This window comes from Natrix helvetica (assembly GCF_964273705.1).
Source record: "Natrix helvetica genome assembly, chromosome: 1".
Lineage (NCBI taxonomy): Eukaryota > Metazoa > Chordata > Lepidosauria > Squamata > Natricidae > Natrix > Natrix helvetica.
The window spans coordinates 167,493,577-167,514,241 of NC_138548.1; the positions used below are offsets into that span (position 1 = coordinate 167,493,577).

General features: G+C 38.1%; 1 protein-coding gene across 1 annotated transcript in view; it reads left to right on the forward strand.

Annotated features, from left to right (window-relative positions):
• The first annotated feature begins 2,391 nt into the window (after positions 1-2,391).
• AGPS (alkylglycerone phosphate synthase) overlaps positions 2,392-20,665 on the forward strand; it is a 53,495-nt gene continuing 35,221 nt past the window's right edge. Inside the window, exons 1-6 of the mRNA XM_081934710.1 lie at positions 2,392-2,687; positions 15,609-15,698; positions 17,476-17,566; positions 18,305-18,425; positions 18,519-18,593; positions 20,392-20,463. Coding sequence (XP_081790836.1) covers positions 2,500-2,687; positions 15,609-15,698; positions 17,476-17,566; positions 18,305-18,425; positions 18,519-18,593; positions 20,392-20,463 — 637 coding nt within the window. The 5' untranslated portion in view covers positions 2,392-2,499. The remainder of the gene's footprint in view (positions 2,688-15,608; positions 15,699-17,475; positions 17,567-18,304; positions 18,426-18,518; positions 18,594-20,391; positions 20,464-20,665) is intronic.

The window sequence follows — 20,665 nt, forward strand, 5'->3', positions numbered from 1 at the left end:
TTTGTCCTTAATTTAATAATCAGAGATTGTTTTTTTCCCAAAACTATGAAAAGTGTATGGGTGTTCTTGTTAAAGCTATGTTCTCTTGAGTGACACTTGAATACCATTCAAAAGAGAAGTGTTTTGGCATCGCCCAGTTACTCAATCTCTTCGGTTAATTTTTTAAAAAGAAATTGGGAAGGTTACTTCCCAATTTACAACGAGGCCTGTTGTATTTTTTATTTACTTGCTTGATGACCATAGATCAGGAAAAAAAATAAACTTCATAAATCAACATGTTTATCAAAATCTATTCTTCTCTGTGCATCGCTTAGATTCAAAGTCATCTAACAGTGGCTATCATAAGATGAAATTTAGCAACTTTCCCAGACATTTTGCTAGACTGTAATAAAAACATACAAGACTATTGTTAGTTTATGTTTATATTTCCTAAGGAAATGTAAACTGATGCTGTTTCACATATTTATTTAATTGCTATTGTTAGTCTAAAAACACTGAAGAAATACAATGCAAATTTTACTGGACCAGTTATATTTAAAAACGTAAGCAGATGATCTGGTTTAAAAAATTAACACAGAACAAAAAGCTTTAAAAGTGTCACTGTGACATAAGACCACATTTCTCCACAGGTTGACCTATATATTTATATATTTACATAGATGTATACTCCAAATACTTATTTTATTTGAATTTCTGAGAGACGGGGGAGGGAGAGGAAGAGAGAGAGACGTGTCTGCTTTTAACTTGGAAGTAAGAAAGTTTATACGGAGAGCAAGAATAAACAAGAAACATATGGAAGATCAGACCAGAGACATACAGGATCCAATTCAGGTTACTTTGGGAATTACAAATATATATTCCTATATTGTGGGGACGCGGTGGCTCAGTGGCTAAGACGCTGAGCTTGTCGATCAAAAGGTCAGCAGTTCGGTGGTTTGAATCCCTAGTGCTGTGTAATGGGGTGAGCTCCCGTTACTTGTCCCAGCTTCAGTCAATCTAGCAGTTTGAAAACACGTAAAAAATGAAAGTAGTAAAATAGGGACCACCTTTGGTGGGAAGGTAACAGTGTTCCGTGGCCCTTTGGCATTTAGTCATGCCGGTCACATGACCATGGAGACATCTTTGGCTTTGAAACAGAGATGAGCACCGCCCCCTAGAGTCAGGAACAACTAGCACATATGTACGAGGGCAACTTTTACCTTTACCTTATTTCTATATTGCTATGTTAATATACAGATTAACCACATTTATGCATTGAAAAATAAACATACTGATAATTCAGTAATTATAATACAATTATAGAGTAAATTTGGTCTAGTAGTTAATGCTTCAGGATAGAAACCAGGAGACTTCCAAAACTGTCATAGTCATGAAAGCCAGATGGGAAATTTTCGGCCAGTCCCATTCTCTGTCCAACCTGCCACTTTATTATTTATTTAAAAAATACATAAATGAGATATAAATAGGTTAAATTAAAATGCCAAATTAACATAGACAGAACTGCAAAAGAATTGTTTTCTTGATGGATTCTGAATGAAAAATGCATGAAGAAACTGACAATAATAAAGTCTGTCAATGTCACTTTTGCTTTCTTGATCAGAAAACACTTATCTTTACGAGGCATTAAATTTTAAAAGTTTGCTGCTTATAAATGTTTGGCAAGTTTCCTTGACATTCTTTGCAGTCAGGGAGCCTTCCCTAACCCACCAGAGAAGAAAAAAGGGGGCCATAAAATTGAGTTTAGCAACTTGGGTAAATCCTTATGTTAGCATCAAGCCTTTTGCAGCTCCTGGAAACAATGCATGAGCAAATCCAATACATTCTTTCCATGGAAATTGGTTCAAGGCTTCACCCAATTTTTGTTATGTCAAAAGACGATTGAAGTATCATCACTCTGGCAACTTTTGCAAAACAAACAAACAAACAAACCCCAAACCCCCAACATTAGGCTAAAACTGGTTAATTAATTGGTGGCTGTGGGTGGTGAAAACCCAGACAGAGGAATAAGAAGACAATCAGTGCATTGTGCATATCTGAACAATTGAACAATTAAACACAGGGTACCATTGTTGCAAAACTCTGCTCTGCTTAAACGCCAGCTCCCACAGCTCCAGCTAAGGTGACCTGTGGACGTTTAAATCCAATATCACAGAAGCAAAATCAAATACTCTGAGGAAGGCAAAGTTCTAAGGGACACTTAAGACCCTTTGAAGGTTTCAGAACTCATTAAACTCGAGGCGGGAGGAGCCATTCAGAAGGCGCGAGCTCCTCTCGCCCTGCCAATAGGGGTGGAGGATCCCTCCCTCCCTCTCCCTCTCCCTCTCTCTCTCTCTCTCTCTCTCTCTCTTTTTGTTGCCCCATGCTTATAAATGGACAGAGGAGCGAGAGAAAGAGAGACACGCAGGCGCGGTGCACGACGGGACCCCCTATAACTGCTATTGGACGCCGCGCGCACCTTTTTAACCCCAGCGGCGCCTCACGGCGCAACACGGAAGTGAAATGGCGGCGGCAGCAGCGCCCGGAGACGGGGGAGGTGGCGGGTCCCAGTCCGCCGCTCACCGGAGGCTGCGAATCCTTTCGGGCCATCTGCGCGGCGCTTCGGAGGCCGACCTGTCCGCTAGCCAGTGCGGAGGGCGAGCTGCCGCGACGCCACCAGGATCTCAGCCGGGCACCTTCCCCAAGAGACGGTAAGCGAGGGAAAACTGGTCGAGGGCGGCCGTTACGGATTCTCGCCGGTGGCTGCGGGCTTCCCGAGAGGCCCGCCCGCCCGCGCCCTGGCACCTTTCATTGAGCGGTGATGGAGAGAGGAGAGCAGCGCCCTGCCCTGCCTGTCAGCTTGAAATGTGCCGCCGGTCAATTCCTCGCGTGTTAATCCCTGCCTGACATCCAAGCAGGTTGCAGACGGTCCGCTTGGAATACCGTTGAAGCATTCAAAGGAAATAATAGTAATAATAATATAAAAACCATCTTCTTTGTGGGGCTGGAAGGCAGGCAAATGTTTATTAAGTCCCAGTGAATCCTAGCGGGCAAACCTGTTGGTGTCTGTCGAAGAGTTGATCAGTGGAGAAGGTTGATAAATTTGCTTAGCTTTTGAAAGTGCTGTCTCTTGAGTTTAGTCATAAAGTTTGCTGGTTCCCCATACTTAATTCTTTCTTAAAGTACTTATACTTGCATACTTAATTCGGCAATGAATATGTGGACCTACATTTGCGCCTAACTACAGTTCTTGATCACCATGGCATATTAATTTGGATGGTGTAAAGTCATGTGAATTTGGGACATTGGAGGATGAGACAGTTGTTGCACTTGAGATAGCTACATTCTACTCTCCTACTGGGTCACCAGCAAGATTTTGTTTGAAGCACAGTGGAAGTCACCTGGTTAGTACTCCTAAAATAGGTTACAACTCTAGTTTCATCATGCTCGTGGCTTGTAATTTTGTGTGTGTGATGAAGACTTCTGGACAATTTGGACCTTCTTGTATGCAAAGTTTATATATGTATGTGTATGTATCTATATAACCTGTTTCCCTGAAAATAAAATCTCCCTGGATAATAAGCCCTCCCTGAAAATAATGCAACACAGCAGTAGCCATGAGGTGACCACGCTTGCCGCCTCCTGCACCTCAAAAATAATAAGACCTCCCTGAAAATAAGGCCAAGTGCTTATTTCAGGGGTCAAAAGAAATAAGACCCTGTCTTATTTTCAGGGGTGTGTTTGTGTGTGTGTGTCTGTACGTGTGTGTACATGTGTCTATGTACACATAGAGAAAGAGAGAATATATTTGTAAAGATATGGTGATGTTATACTGCATTTTCTTTATAATGGTTGGCAATAAAGGTTAAAATGCTAGATGTGTACAATTGTAGGTATAAAACGTTATACAGTTCATAAACATTTGCTTTTATTTCTTTAACTGACTTCTGCCTGTAATAGGTTTGCATGTCTCAGTTACTTAAAACTTTTCTATGCAGGACAGCTAATCTTAGACTTAATATTTCCTTTTTAAAATGTATTGAGATTTTATGAATAATTGTAAAAAGATCTTGAAATGTTCTGAAAGAAGGACCATAAGTTAACCAGTTCAGGTGTGTAATGAGCAAAATTTAGCAGGTTTATAAAGAGCAGTATAATTCTAAGCCTCAGTGTTTTTATTGAATTTATAGCTCACCTTTAATTAAAGGAGTTCAAAGCTCAGTCTAATAAACTTAATGTTTAGTTTTCAAATTAGTTTGCAACACACAATGTTGAAAGAAGAGACAAAGCTTTGGATGAACAACAGAGGGAATTGGAAGCATCCAAATAGTCTTTGGATTTTCCTTATGTTTGCCTTTTGCTAACATTTGAAGAGATAGATCTCTAACTCGTTCTCTTCTTTGGCCCTGAGGAATTTGTTATATTTAGCCAGGATGGCTTAGAGTTCAGCTTACTAAAATAAGGATAAGGATACAGGTAGGCCTTGACTTATAACCACAACTAAGCCCAGACAACTTTTCTTGCCACAGTTAAGTGAGTGACTGCAGTTGTTAGTCACACAGTTGTTAAGTGAATCTGGCTTCCCCATTGACTTTGCTTGTCAGAAGATTGCAAAATATGATCACATGACTCCAGGACCCTACAACTATCATAAATATGAACCAGTTGTCAAGCATCTGAATGTAAATCACACAACCATGGGAATGCTGCAATGGTCATAACTAACTTTTCAGTGCCTTTGTAACTTTGAATGGTTACTGAATAAATATTGTAAGTCAAGGACTACCTGTACTTGTGGTGAGGGGTGGTAGAAGAAACAAAGATGTCATTTTGAAATGAATGTACATATTATTTAAATAAAGGGCTGTTCTGGACAGAACATATTGGAAAAAATAATGAGCTGTGGGCCTTTAGAGTTCAGTCAGTTCAGACAAAAGAATAATAAGGGAACGTTTTGACAAGGTGTGCAGAAAATGGTGCATCATAAATGACTGTATGCCCAAAATAGTTTATGAACCATATTCTACTATATATTCAGAAGCTTACTAATGAGCTTACCTGAAATAAAATATTCTTTGAGTCAAGTGAAACTCAGGTGACTTCATGGACATGTCTGCATAGTGTTCTGGGTGCCAGCATGGAGATAATTTGCCATTTACTTTCGGGGATGTTATTTTGCCTTCATAACCTAGTGCAGGGGTGTCAAATTGAATTTCATTGAGGGCTGCATCAGGGTTGTGTTGAACCTCGGGGGGGGGGACAAGGGACGTGGCTATGGTGGGCACGGACAGCTTGACATCGTTTGTGTCAGAGACGCCTGTGGTGGCCCGATCGCTCTGCCAGCGAAAACGGAACTCGGGAGGGCCACTCATGTCCCTCCTCAGCTCCATTTTTCCTGGCAGAGGTCGCTCCTTTGCTGTCTCCAGGACAGCCCTGCGGGCCAGATCTAAGCACTCCGTGGGCTGGATCCGGTCCACAGACCTTGAGTTTGACACTTCTGATCTAGTGTAAACGCCTGAGATTCCATGAAGATATTCTATCCAAGTATTAAAGAGGGCCAACTTTGCTTAACTTCTGTGCCTAGATTGGTGCTGCCATTAGCTGATTTTCTTGATGTAAATTTTTAAATACCAGTGGCAAAAGAATTCCAAGTTCATTTTGAAATCTTTAACTACATTCCGCCAACAAGAAATGCATATTCTACAATACTTGTCAGGTAAGCTGTCCTTATGCATATTATCAACCCTCCCAGGTGAACCAGACAGGAAATGTGACTAGTGAACTAATTCTACTTTATTGTAAAGCTACATTAATAGACTCTTGCAAATCCAGAAGAACCAACTTCCCACCACCACTTTAATTGATTGACCCAGTAGGGTGGGTCTCTTCTTGGTTTCTTTCTTTACCCATTAAGCTACTGGGGGATCCTGCTTTTCTTGTCTGATTTTTTTTCCAAGGCAGCAACTCTTCTCTTTGTTCCACAAAGTCATCCACACATTCTATCACACATATGCAGTTAAAAGTGCAGTTTTCATTTTTTTTAAAAAATGCATACTTGTGTTAGAAGAGTTGCAAAGCAACTACATAAATAACTTGAAAAGTTTTATTAAGTATTAGATTCATTAAAATAATTTATTATACCGGTAGTCCTCGATTTATAACCATTTGTTCAGCAACCATTTGAAGTTGCAAAGGGATTTATGGCCGGTCTGCAAAGTTATGTCTGTTGCAGTGCCCCCAACAGTCGCATGATCAACATTTGGGCCCTAGGCAGCCCACGTGCACTTATGACCCCAAGAGCACTTCCAACTTCCTTACTTTGCCTATCTTCCCCACATCTATGACCTTTTTGCCTTCTACGCTCTATGGCCCCTGATACTCTAGCTGACCTTCTCCATCTACTGTTGACCAAGTTTACCTGCTCTGGCTCTTCACGAAGCAGCTATGGTTGCGCAAAATTTTTCCTCCCCAGATCACATACGGTGGTTTCCTTGTGAGACCTGAGGAAGATGAATTCACAGCAGGGCCAGGGCAAGCACACCTCAGCAGCAACAAGGGCTAAAAAGCTGAAGGAGACTTTCAAGAAGAAAGTTAGCTGCGGTGTAGGGCAGCAAGGAAATCTGGGCTGGGGTACCTGAGGCTTGCTGGGCGGCGGCAGGGGGTTGCTTTGTGCTGTACCTCTGAGGCTTCCAGAAGCAGCAACTTAACACTGCCCTGATGGGTGAGCTGAGATTGTGCTTCCCGCTATAAAGGGCTTCATGTTATACTGTGACTTTAGCTTCTTGCAGAGTTTCAGAACTACAACATGGCAATCGGCCCCAAAGCCATATTCTGGAGCTGCTTGCTGCCCTGCAAGGCCAGGCAAACAGCACTAACATTAGCACTTAGACTTATATACTGCTTCACAGTGCTTTACAGCCCTCTCTTAAGAGATTTACAGAATCAGCATATTGTCCCCAACAATCTGGGTCCTCATTTTACCCACCTCGGAAGGATGGAAGGCAGAGTCAACCTTCAGCCGGCCAGGATCAAAGGAATTGAACTCTGCAATACTGCATTTAACCATTGTGCCACCATGGCTCTTTGGTCAGATATAAGGTGTCCAAAAGGATAGAGCTGATTGGGGGTAGGGGGCGGTGGCAGGGGTAGGCTGATGGGTAGAGTTAAAAACAAGGCAGTCTCTTTCTTTACCAAGATCCCTCCCCGGGTAGGTGGGACCAATCTTGAAATGCCTTGGATTGGGATGATTATTCACTTAACAGCTAACAACAACAACAGGAAGTGCTGAGATTCCTGTCGCTAAGTGATGCAATCATATGTTATCATGCTTTATGACCACATTACTTAGTAACAGAAATTCCACTTCCAAATGTGGTTGTAAGCTGAGGACTACCTATATGTTGTGTAATACCATAATATACAAAAGGCTTTAATGATAATAGAAAATATCACTACTGCATATCTTTCACACTCCGAGGTCTTAAAATTTTCTCAAGATCTCTAGTATCCTCACTGTTGTTTTCCCCTCAGGCACAGATCTTTCCAGAGGACAAGTAGAATTCCCTACAGCTGACCAATAGGAGAGTGAAAAAATACAGATAGCCAGTCTCTCTCCTTGCCTTATCACATTTTTTTTATGATGAGAAAAAGAAAAGTGGTTCAATTTATGAGTGGTGAAATGGTCATTAGATACCTTGGCACTTTAGCTTCTTATTCAGCAATAAACTGGCAGTGTCTCATTGATTTCTAATGCAGGAGAGGCAAGGTAAGGCAGATATTCCTGCCAAAGAGACATTAACCTACTTCTGATTCAGGAGTTAGTATTGCTGAGCTGTTCTTGAAATGTGTTTCCTTCTGAATGGAAATTTAATTGACTTAGGTACACAATTATAGTAAAACCATATGATGTCATGAGGATAAATGACATAAACAACTAATGCATATAATAGAGAGAACCTTTCTAATCTTTTCGTGTACATGTTGACTCCTGACAACTGCTTAGACAAGTCCATGCAATTTACTCGGCTGCATTTTCAGAAGTGGTTTGCCATTGTCGTCTTCCTAGGATTGAGAGAATATTTCTGGTCCAAAGTTACAAGTTAAAGTGGGAGTAGAACTGAGGATTTTCTGGTTTCTAACCCATTGCCTTTAACCACATTAAAGTGTTTCTTAATCCCAAATTGGAGGAAAGGAAACAAATGAAAGTAGGTTAGAATATGGGAAGAATGTTCAACAACATGAACCAAAGGTACACCTTCCGGATTGTTTTTATTCCTTATGTATTCCTTATGTATTTTATGCTGCTTCATTGCTGGAGATTCTGACAACTACATTGTTAATATTAGAAAATTAAAAACAAAACAAAAAAAAAGCAATACAACTAAAACCAATCAGTGTAATGAGCCAGTTTTTAGCACAGTGTGATCTTACTTGTCCTCTTATGCCTTTCTGATGAGCCATGCTTTTCTAGCTCTCTGAAAACATTAAATAGTCACTCAGTAAATTGACCAAAAAGAGAACTATATTACTAAAAGAGCCCAGAGTCTTGAAAATGACATTCCCTCAGTAATGGGTCTTTGAGAAAGTCCCTCCTAGTTCTTACTGGACAGGCAGTTCAACTCTTAGAAAGGTCTCAGAGATATCCATTGTCTGAGTAGTTTAGGGTTTTAAAGATGAGCACTATAAATTGCGGCTGGAAAATAATTGACAGCCAGTGCATCTCTTATGGAAAATCGCAGTACATTGATAATTACAATAGGCTGCTGCACATGACACTACCTGAAGCATCACTGTGTTGAACTTTCCCTGTGTTCGTGTTTGTTGTGGTCCATGTTCTTATTGTGATTCTATCTTTGCAGCTTCAGATATTCTTTACATATAATGGCAACATTAGCAATCAATGTCCTGAAGGCTCTTCCTCAGGTCATCCTCAGTAGTTTGTTGAGCACTGTCCAATCTGAAGGGCTCATCATCCGACACTATATTGTTTATCATGTTATATTTTTTATCTTTGCGGTTTTCTTGGTAAAATGCAGGAATAGTTTATTATTGCCTTCTCTAAGCAAAACATGATTTGATGTCTTTGCCATTATCACTAAAATGATTGTCTGCCTTCAACATCGAGGGGCCTATTTGCTTTAGCTAATCAGCTGAGATTACCTTCATGCCTCGGTGACCCTTCTGGGAATATATATTCTTGGCATATACTCCTGAACACCCCCACCCCACTATGATGAGACAGCACAGCAGGATACGTGGGAGAATCTTTATATACAGGTTAATGGTTAATCTTGATTAATGATCACTCATTCAACAACCGTTCAAAGTTATGACAGCACTGAACAAACAGTCCTCAAAGTTCCAGCCATTCCTGCACCCTTGTGGTCATGTGATTTTGATCAGGGCTCTTGATAACGGGGCTGCGCTTATAATGGTTACGTTGTCCCAAGGTACATGATCGCAATTTGTAACCACCCCTGGCAGTTTCCCAAAAGCCAATGCAATGGAGAAGCCTACAGGGAAAGTTTTAAGTTATTGAATAAGTCTTGCCCATTCACACACCCTCCCTGAACCTTGTTGCATCACACTGTGCCTCACCATCCAGTCACACTGTTCCCAGCCATTCACACACACTCACCATTTGTGCACCCTCGTTCTCCCTTTCCCATTCAGCAGCAGCTATCCCAAGCCCCCCTATGCTTTCCCTGTGCTTCCCCAACCACCCACCTCACATTGCTCTCTTTCTCATCCAGCAGTAACTATTTACTTGCCTGTCAGCCTATGGTCTGCTTGGGACTTGCAACTTCCTGCCAGCTTCCCCATTGCCTTTGGATGTTGGAAGCTGGCAGGAAGTTGCAAGGAGGAGGCTTAAAGATCCATGATCTTTGACATTGTGCTTCATGGCTGCATCATTTAGTGACAGAAATTCATTCTCAATTGCCATCATAACTCAAGGACTATCTGTACTTGTATTAAATGTAAAGGATATTGTTTTACCAATTGTATTGTATAGTTATTATCCTGGCAGGAATTTAGTCAAAAATAATAAAGCTATTAGTATTTATTGATTTCTTTTTATATCCAGGATTTTAAGTAAAGCGTTTGGATAGTGTGAGATTTTTTTTTTTTTGTCTTCTTGAGATTAATTGCAAATGGACTCATTGCTCTGCTTTGGAAACAAAAGAAAATCATTCCTATATTCCCATTGGTCAGATTTCACATTATCCATGGCAGTTTCCTTACATACCAGAAACAACACTGCACCTAGTAACATAACAACAGTAGCTTCAGAAACTGCATAGCTAGACACTCAAATATGGGAATCAAATTCCATACGTCAGCGCTAGGGTTTGCATATTCCTCCTGGTTCCCTGAGTTAATGAATATTTATTCCATGTTTATATCATAATTATACCTGTCCTGAGATCCATTTGTTTATGCTTTACCAGCTTCAGCCCTTACAACACTGTCTTGGGTTACTGCAGGGGTTGGTACTTGTGTGTGTGTGTATGTGTGTGTACATACTGCAACAGGGTTTCTTAAAATATAACTCTTGGTGGTCCACGAAAGCAAAATTATTTTCCAGATATTAAAGACACTTAACAAAAGTTTGAAATAGTGTCACTCTTTTCATTATTTTTTCTTTGTTTAAAAGATATAGGGCCATGATGACAAACCAATGACATACGTGCCGGAAGTGGCATGCAGAGCCATCTCTCCCTGCACGCGAGCCGTTGCCTGTTGCTCTTCCAGGTTCCAGTGCACCGGCCAGCTGGTCTTCATGCATGCAGGACGCTCCAGGAAGATGATCTTCTGGTTTCTGGCATGCACATGCCCGCCAGCCACCAGTTTCTGGTCTTCCAGTTTCTGGTGCGCATGCCCCTGCCAATACTAGCTGGTCAGTGCACATGTGCACTGGACCCGGAAGAGCAACTAGGACGGGCAGGCTGGGCTTCCTTCCCTCCCCACCCGAGCGGGCTTCTTGCATGGCCCCAGCCCTCCAGTCTGCGACACCAACACACCTCTGCAGTCTGGAGCGCTTGGCCAGCTCAGGGACCGAGGTTGCTGCCTAGCCGCCCTACCCTCTCACCCGCTGCTCCTGCCGCTGCGAGGGGTGAGAAGGCGGTTCTCATGCTGCAGTACTCATCTCTGTTTCCTAGCTGAGGAAACTAGCATTGTCCAAAGACACTTCCGTGGGTATGTGGCCAGCATGACTACACATCAAGACATACGAAACGCTATTACCTTCCCACCAAGGTGGCATCTATTTATCTGCTTGCACTTGCATGCTTTTGAACTGCTATGTGAGCAGGGGCTGGGGCAAGAACAGGAACTCGCCCTGTTACGTAATACTTGGATCTTGAACTGCCAGCCTTCTGGTTGACAAGCCCAGCGTCTTAATCCCTAAACCACTGCACCCCTAGATGGTATATATCCCTTTATTTTGCTGCTTATTAGAATTCTATTACCACCATTCAAAAACAATACATTAAGGAATGCTAGACAGATGCAAACATAGCAGCCACTACAATGGGGCACAGTAACATGATCATAAGACTTGAATAAATTATGCTACCTTTTTAGCCTCCCACTACAGTGCTTTAGCTTGATGTTTTTCACAGAAATAAATTCCTCTGAACTAAGAAAATACTAGAGTTATCGATCTGGGCCCGGACAACTTTCCTAGTGGACAGTGTAGCTTTGGGTAGCAAACGGAAATCTTTATTTGGATCATTAGCTTTAATATATATACAAGGCTTTTACTTAAGGAGTGACAAGCATATTAGTTCTAAAACAAACAGTTAATATGTTGTACAACTAGTAGCACACAACTGGGCAACTTGGGAGGATGTAATCCTTGTGTGTAAGAAGTAACAGTAAGTAGAATTTACATTCCTTGCCTGGAAATTTCTTCAAAATTGAAGGTCTGTCTGGAGTCCTAATAGAGGAATGGCAAAGTAGCATATAGCTTAAAGTTTCTATTGAGCCAGCGCCCCATGGACATAACCAGAAACTCATAGCAGTACCATTAAAATATTCCAAATGGACTGCTGACTCCAGCCTGGCTAAAATGAAAACCTTGCAAAGTTTCCAAAATTGTAATGGATGATAAATAAGAAGTTAGAGTGAACTCTTTTTGAAAAAAGTTATAAGTAATGGGATATGATACCTTGGTTAAATTTGTTTAGAGGTGCATGTCCCAGGTTTGAGGGCAGTTATAGCATTGCCAAAAGCAAATGAGCCCAAACTACAAAAGAACTTGGACAGCATCAATTAGTTGACCTGGATATTATCAGCATTTTGATGTTAACTGACTCTGTGTCAGCAAATTACTTCATCCATTGGTTTCATGTGAATGTTAAATACTGTAGAAGTGGCAAGAGCATCAACCCTGAGTAACTCTACATTTCAGGAGATTTTGATGCTTCATCATTGTTGACTCAGTTATTGCAAGTGTTTCGATGTTGCTTTGATGGAACAAATTTAGGTAGCTTATAAATATCGTATAGTAAGAAATTGTGCTATGCATAGAACATTAAAAATAATAATTACAATTATGATAGCATTAACAGTGCTAACATACTTCCTAGGTAAATGAGTATTCCAATAGTAGAAGAGAGAAGACAACTCAGGGTTAAAGTGAGTCCTTGGTGTTCTCTGAGCTTGGTTGTTTGCTTATAGATGTTTCAATGTCCAGGTAGTAATATGATCAATCTGAGTCTGGCGTCTCCCACTAGTTTACTTGCAATAATATTTGGTAGGGGTGTATTTTCCTTCTTCGTGGTTTCTTAACATGGTTAGGATTTTTAGGGTATTAAGGTATTTGCACTCTACCTGGAGTCAACAGATCTGCACATTATCATATGTAGTAGAATATCAAATCTGTAATAGTTGCAAACTAAATTTGTTATCTTCGTATCTACAATTCATACTAAATTTACCAGTAGTCACCTTTGGATTGAATCATGGATGCTTTAGCATATCACTAATAAACATCTTTTTTCAAATATGCACATCCCTTTTGAAAAACTTCATGAGTAAATTCTAGTTATTTATCATACCAAGATGGATGCGATTATCACTCCACAAGGTTTGATTTTAATGTATAAACCACTGTCGGGAATATTCTACAGTATTTAATGAACATTGTTTGAAAGTGAATTTTTGTTTAATAAAATCTTCTTGCGCTTGACTTTAATAACTTCATGGGCATGTCCACATTATTTTCCTGGCTACAGTGTGAAAAATAGTTTACCTTTCTTGTCCTCTGGGGCATTTCCTGATGGTTTTCCATCTAGTAGCTGTACTTCACTTTTCAAAATCAGCAAAACTTGATAAAGTGCTTCTATCTAACAGAGCTTTTCTGTATATCTGTAAGGCCTAGTCATCCATTCTCAACATAACTTTATTTTGTAGAAATAAGAGTAAATGCTTGTACTATATCACACCAGGTGGCAGCACCTAGTTAAAGTTGTCTGATCTTGAGAAGCAAAATCAGAGAGCTGACTCAAAGAAAGCACATATTATAGAGCAATTATTGTTTTTAGAAATTGTTTTTGAAATTGAATAATGATTTCTACTTTTTATTAATATTAAAGCAATACATACTTGTGAAAATTATTATTTGTTTGAAATTGTTTTCAAAATTTAATAATGATTTATACTTTTCATTAACGTTAAAGCCGACATATACTTGTGAAATCACTATGAAGAGAACGAGCTCCTGTTCAATTAATCAGGCTTGGAGGATTTTTTTTCCCAAGAGGTGCTATAACATTATACAGGTTTTTCAAAAAACTGTATTTATATATTCACAGAATAGTTCAGCAACAGGCACATTCATTTCTGGATGGTAAAGGTAACACATTTTTAAAATTAAATTAACATTTCAGTGAAGACAAAATATGGAGAGTGATACAACAAACCTTTACTTTCTGTTTGTGTTCCTCTTGGTTTATAGTCAGGAAAAGAAGTAAATGTTTTCCTACTTTTTCCCCCGCCTAAATTATTTCTCAATTTAGAATAAAGTTCAAAGGAAGGGGATGTTGGGGAGAAAGCCATACTTGCTGAAAAAGCTAAATCAGAAGCTAGTGTACCACTTTGGTGGTCTTCAAACTGAAAAATTTAAGCTATAGGAACATTATTATTTCCAGATAAAGTCTCTGGTACTTCATTCAGTGAGAGAGACACAGTTTTTCTCAGAATTGCATGGATATCTCTCTTCTTTTCCCTGTTCCATTTTGAGTCCTTTTGGCTGTCTCATTTAACCTATTTCTTCCTGCTGTGATATATTTCATATTCACAAACCTCTGTTCGTTGATTTGTTTCTGTCTCTGAACTATAATTATAAGATTATTAGAATATATATTATTTTGGGGCCGAGTTCTTTTTCATACGAAGCTTTAAATACTTTAAAATCCTATTTAAATTTAATGTTTTTAATGTAATTCTTAGATTTTTTTTTAATCATGGAAAACTCAAAAGGCTTCTACAAAAATTTTTGGTATTGGTAGTCTTGTTTTGTACTATATAATGTCTCTATGGACAATATTAAGGAAAACAAAACCGCTATCTCCCGGTACCTACTTAATATTTAAGTTACTAACTATATGTTTATTTGCTTTCGATGTGAGTGTCCCTGTGTCTGTGAAAAGAACGTGTCCTCTCCTATCAGTGTTCATGTGAACTTAAATGAGCTTTTGGCAAAAGAACTGATGCCATTTTTAAATTCCATTTATTAGTGAATAATCTCTTATAAAAGACGCTTCCTGCTTTGATCCTTGCCATCTAAAATTAAAAAAAATGGATGAGAAGGAGACAGCTAAACCAATTATTATGGTTAGAATCAGTGACGTTGTAGGAAACACTTTTATTAATATACTGAGACGGGATTGGCAATGTTGGTTTGTTTCCTTTGCCTATGTCTGATTCCCCCATTGTTATTCCTAAGTAGCAGAACTAGAATGACCTTTTGATTAAGCATGGTCAAACTCTGACCCTTACCCTCAGCTACTTGAAATGATCAGCTTTCTGTAAATGGTTGAAAGTATTTTAAGTAACATTGAAAAGTTTTTAGCCTTGGAGCTGCATATATTCTGTTAACTCTGTATTCTATTCATTCCATTCATGGGGAAACTATTTTGGTCAATGCCGTGGGCTCTGAAAAAGATCTTTCAAACAGCAGCCCTGCTTCCATAGAGCAAAATGACTGGCAGGTATGCATAATGGTAGTAGGTGTTGCTATTAATAGATTACTGGAGAATGTACCTTTTACACTATATAGCTAAGACAATGAAGAATTTAGAGGCACTTGACAAGCTCAACAAATTTATGATTTCCTATACTTCTCAGATCAACAGTGTACTTTATCAGATGAATATCTGTTGGCATTAAACTGTTCTAACAGAATTAGGCAGAAGGCAGATTATTTATTTTCATAGGATGGAAAACCTATTAGGTGTCTTCCCCCAGTGACATGTCTTCAGGAGTGTTGAATAACAACTCCCGTTTTTGCCAGAGAACAAAGTAAAAGATTGGAGAGGGGGGGGGAAGTCTTATTGCTATTTAATTTACCAAACAAGTTGGAAATATTGAACTAACAGCACATTTTTTAATTCTCATTTCTCTTTAAGGCAAGAAGTTTTAAAGTGGAATGGATGGGGATACAATGACTCAAAATTCATTTTCAATAAGAAGGGGCAAGGAGAATTCACCGGAAAAAGGTAACAGCTATGGAGACAGTAAGATAAATAATTTCTTTTCTTTTCAGAAAAATGACTACACTGAAGTTATGACATATTGTAAGAAATGGGTACTAGCATTGAAAGCCAAAAAATATCACGTTATTATGCATCCATGTTGTATTCTCTGTGACACGAACAACTGTCCTCTTTTCCAGAGTGAATGAGCAATAGCAATTTCTGTCATATTCTGCTTTTATCAAACATTTCAGCTGCAAGCTGCCATATACATAATCACAGACAAATTTGCTGAGGCATATAGGTAATTAACTTTGGAGTAGCCTTTCTTTTGTTAGGAAGTAATTACAGTTAGAGTTTATTCACTGTTGGATATGTTTAGGCATATGCTGTTTACCTTACACACATTAATCTAAGCTTGTCTTAAAGTTATGTATTGAGTCCTTGGTGCTCTATGAGCTTAGTTTGCAAATGTTTAATTATCCAATTATTTAACATCATCAGTGCAGATTAATGTGGAGTTTGCTCCTGTTTATATTTCCACAGTTGAAAACTGAGTCTACAATTCAACACTGAGCGACATACAGTATATTTGCTATTAAATTCATCTAAACCATCTTTATCAAATTCTGCAGTAACAAATTTTCTAAACGTACCAACACAATTATTCATTCTATAAAGAAATAGTTTTATTTGTATCTCCTGAATTTTATAGCTGCTCTTGTAATTGAGTGAACCAGAAATATCTTGATTATATTGTTTCTGAATTAAGATTTGAACCTTTATCCATGTGTTAACTTTGTCGTCTCCTGTTAGAAAATGGATAACAGAAGTCATTTACTCCTTTGGTTGCTCTAAAGGCATAAATATTTTTTAAATGAAGACTACCTGTAACTGGTTTTGTCCCAGTATGCATCACTTTGCATATTTGGATGATGATCTTAGGCACAAGATACATTAGGTAGCAAAATTAATTTTGTTTGCAAGCTCAGTGCGGAAATCTCATATTTTCCATTCCTGACTACTATCAGTCTTCAATTTCTTGAATAATTTGTCATTGGAAAACAAGTGACTTATTAATACACGAAACAATACTGATGCCAATACTAAATTCCATTACTGCTCCCCTCCACTGCAAAAACTACTGTGTTTCCCCAAAAATAAGACAGGGTCTTGTTTTCTTTTAACCCCTGAAATAAGCGCTTGGCCTTATTTTCAGGGAGGTCTTATTATTTTTGAGGTGCAGGAGGCAGTGAGCATGTCACCTCATGGCTGCTGCTGCATTGCAGTATTTTCAGGGAGGGCTTATTTTGGGGGGAGGGCTTATTTTATGCATGTGCTCAAAAGCTGGGCTTATTATCCGGGGAGGTCTTAATTTTGGGGAAACAGGGCATTAATAATCTGCTTCTATGTTTTGATTTGCTGTAATTAGCATGGGGATTTGTCATAGCTTGCTTAACGTGCAGTGGAATACTTTATCTGAACTTAAAAACTATGTAACTGTTATTTCTGTATTTGACCGTGACAGAATTCTGAAAAGTTTTTGAGTTGAAGTTCTTATTACAGAAATCATAGCAATATTTCTTTGCAAGGTTACTTCATGCTTAAAGTTTCAGATATGAAATTTCTTATCAGTTTGTTATGACTGATATTTTAAGATCCCCATCATTCCAGATACTCAGACTTTTACTTCTAGAAATTATTTGCCCACTGCTTGTGTATATCTCAATAAAGAAATTAGCACCAGGGTTTTACTAGGCTTCACTCTGGAAGGAACTGATGAAAATGCTTTTGGATTCAGGTACCGAATAGGCGGACTGATATTCCCACTTTTGAAAGATTGGGTAGAGAAAAATCTTGGTGGAAATCTGGAACATAAAACTACTCCTAAAGTAAGTGAATACATGTGCCGTGTGTGTTTTTTAATCATTAACCTGTAGTTAATTCTTTATATATCGTTCAGTTAAAACATAAAATTGCTTATTTTGTCCATTGTCCTCTACCACTCTGACATAAAGATTTTTCCAGCCTTATTGCCAGGTAGTAATCTTGTCACTGAGGATCTGTAGTTGAAAATATAATTGTTAATTCAAAATTTCTTAAGCACAGATTGTTTGCTTTAAAACTTCGGCTTTTGTACATTGATAGATCACTGATTTTAATTTGTTGCAGTATTTCAAGATGTCTGTCTTAGAAAAAGGTTTATTCTTCTGTCTCTGGAGGCCTGTGAATAAAAGTGTGGTATAAAAAATTCTAAGAACTGTATCACACATACGTTTCTGTTTTGTTTAGCAATAAACTTCATTTGTTCAGTATTTCTATGCACTTACCTAAGGTCTGCTCCAGAGACTCCTCCAAAGGATTTGTCTGTGTGATGAGCTCATAAAATGGGGGGGGGGAAAGCAATTGATTTGCTAAAAATTGAAATCTAATAAGAAATCTAATAAATTAAAAGAGAGGTTGCTGGCAAGAGAGTCGGAATTGCTTTTCCTTTAGCATAATTTAAAATGATGCCCTTTTGAGGTGATTCATATTTTTCTGAATAGATACACTGGAAATTATCTATCTATCTATCTATCTATCTATCTATCTATCTATCTATCTATCTATCTCTTTCTTTTACTTTGAAGGCGTCCTTAAATATCAGTGATGTACCTCCCTCCATTGCAAGTGAAGAATTTCTCCAAGACCTCCAAAATGCTAAAATCTCATATACACAGGAAGCGGAATCTAGACTTTTTAGAGCCCATGGTAAGCAAAATCAGCATGCCCAAAATAGCATCTTAATTGCTTGCTTTCAACATTTGATGTTTTTGTGAGACTTATTTTTACTTTGTATTTCAGGTCATTGCCTACACGAGATTTTTTTGCTCAGGGAAGGAATGTTTAAGCGAGTTCCTGATGTAGTGGTATGGCCAGGTAAGCTATTCAGAATACCTTTCTCATTCTTGCACTTCCGTGTTCCATTTCCTACTGAACTTATGTAACAGTGTTTTCAATTTTGGAAAAAATGGAATTGAGAAACAATTTATAGAAACTTCAGAATACAAAGTATTTATTAGAGAAGTAGTTCAGAAATACAGCCTAGGAATCTGCCAAGAATGTTGTTTATGTCGCATGTTGGTTGAACTGTTATAAAAGCACAACCTTTATTTGCATTTGACTCTTGACATTTCTCCCAAAGTAAAGAGAAGACTCAAAATTCAGAATAAATAGAGTACCAAACAATAAAAATATATAAAAGAATAAAATGTTACTTCAGTATATGCAGAGCCCCATTTTTTTCTAAAAGTCAAATACAAGTCTTAAAATTACTTGCTTTTGAACATTATTTTTAGACAATCAATTCCTATTAAACAAATGAGTTATAACATTTTCAACAGTTATAACATAAATGTTTAGAATGAAATACATTAATGTTTAGAGAGGATTACAGTAATTCAAGATGTGCTCCTTTTATTTTCCAAGCTTCTGAGCATGATATTTTCAGTTGTTACACAAAGCTGTCCAGATGCAGAATTGAACACATTGAATGTGATCATGAGAATGGCACGTGTTATGTCTTTCCTTCAAAAAGCATGTCATTTTATGATTATCTTGGTTATTCAGAGACAATGCATTATCAGAAATAAACAAAATTTGTAGCAACCTGTATCCAAGATTTGTGATTGTTTACTAACACTGTATGAGAATAGACAATCACCGTATCTAAGTACCATGATAATAAAATTAATCCCAGCTCCAATTGCTAGCGCTTATATAGTAGACTATTTTATTATTTTATTTTATTTGTAAAATGTATTGGCCGCCCATTTTACCACATGGTAACTTTGGGAGGCTTACAATATTATAAGGAAATCACAAGAAAGTTAATTTTTCTTAGCATTTTATGTAGAACATAATTTGCATGATTAAAAGAATATTGCTCCTGGCATGACTAAAATAACTAAGCCCCATTGGAGCTAATGAAATATTCTGATTTTAAAACAGAGGTTGTATCCATGAAATCAATCGGGTTTCCAGTACCTGAAAAATTTGCTGACCATTGGGCAGCATGATACAAAGCTGCCATTCAACACATTTGATCATGTGAAAACTTCTAGTATGGAAATTATTAGTGATCACAGTCAATTTATTAATCAGAACTATACTAATTGCCTCAGAAAAGAAGCATTCTGTGCAGGCCCAAGTAACTTAGATCACCATTTCAGCCACGGGGATGCTGTGCCTTCCCTCCCTGAAACTTGGTCTGGGTCCTAGGAGCATGGACTTTGCAGTTCAAACTTTATGGGATGCCTTTCCTGGAAGACTCTACTAATTTAAGATATTGAGAGTCGAGTATATTTCAAGACTCTTGGACTTGACTGTTTTTTTGTTTGTTTGACCTTTTTTTTGGAAATTCTGTTGAATCTTGCAGGTCATTAATTTTTTTAAACAACATGCACATCTTAAAATGTTTATCGTATGGGCTCAAAACTGTTTTTTAAAAGGAGGCTAACATCTCATTTTCTCCCATAGTTAATGGTTAATTTGCATTGAGGATTATTTTCAGTCTAAAAGCTGTCAGAAATATTGGTGACTTTATTCTTTTAATACAATTAAGTATTTTAATTATTAGAAAACTGACTTCTAAATGTTTTGGGATTAGCTGCATTATTCAGTAATTTATGTTAAAATATAATATTTTAAACTCTTACTACTCTGTTCATTTTTATAGAATGCCATGATGATGTAGTTAAAATTGTGGAAATAGCCTGCAAGCATAATATTTGTATTATACCTTATGGTGGTAAGTAATCAAGCTATCAACATTTTTAAAAACATATTTTTAAGGCAGGCCCTAAAGCACAATAATATCTTAAGTTGTGTCAAATAGAATTGTTTAGTTTTAATAGCAAATACCTTTTGCCACGTGGTACTTTTTTAATGGAAATCCTTATATGCATCTTTTATTTAAATCCCATAAATATTTGAGACTAGGGCTTGTTCTG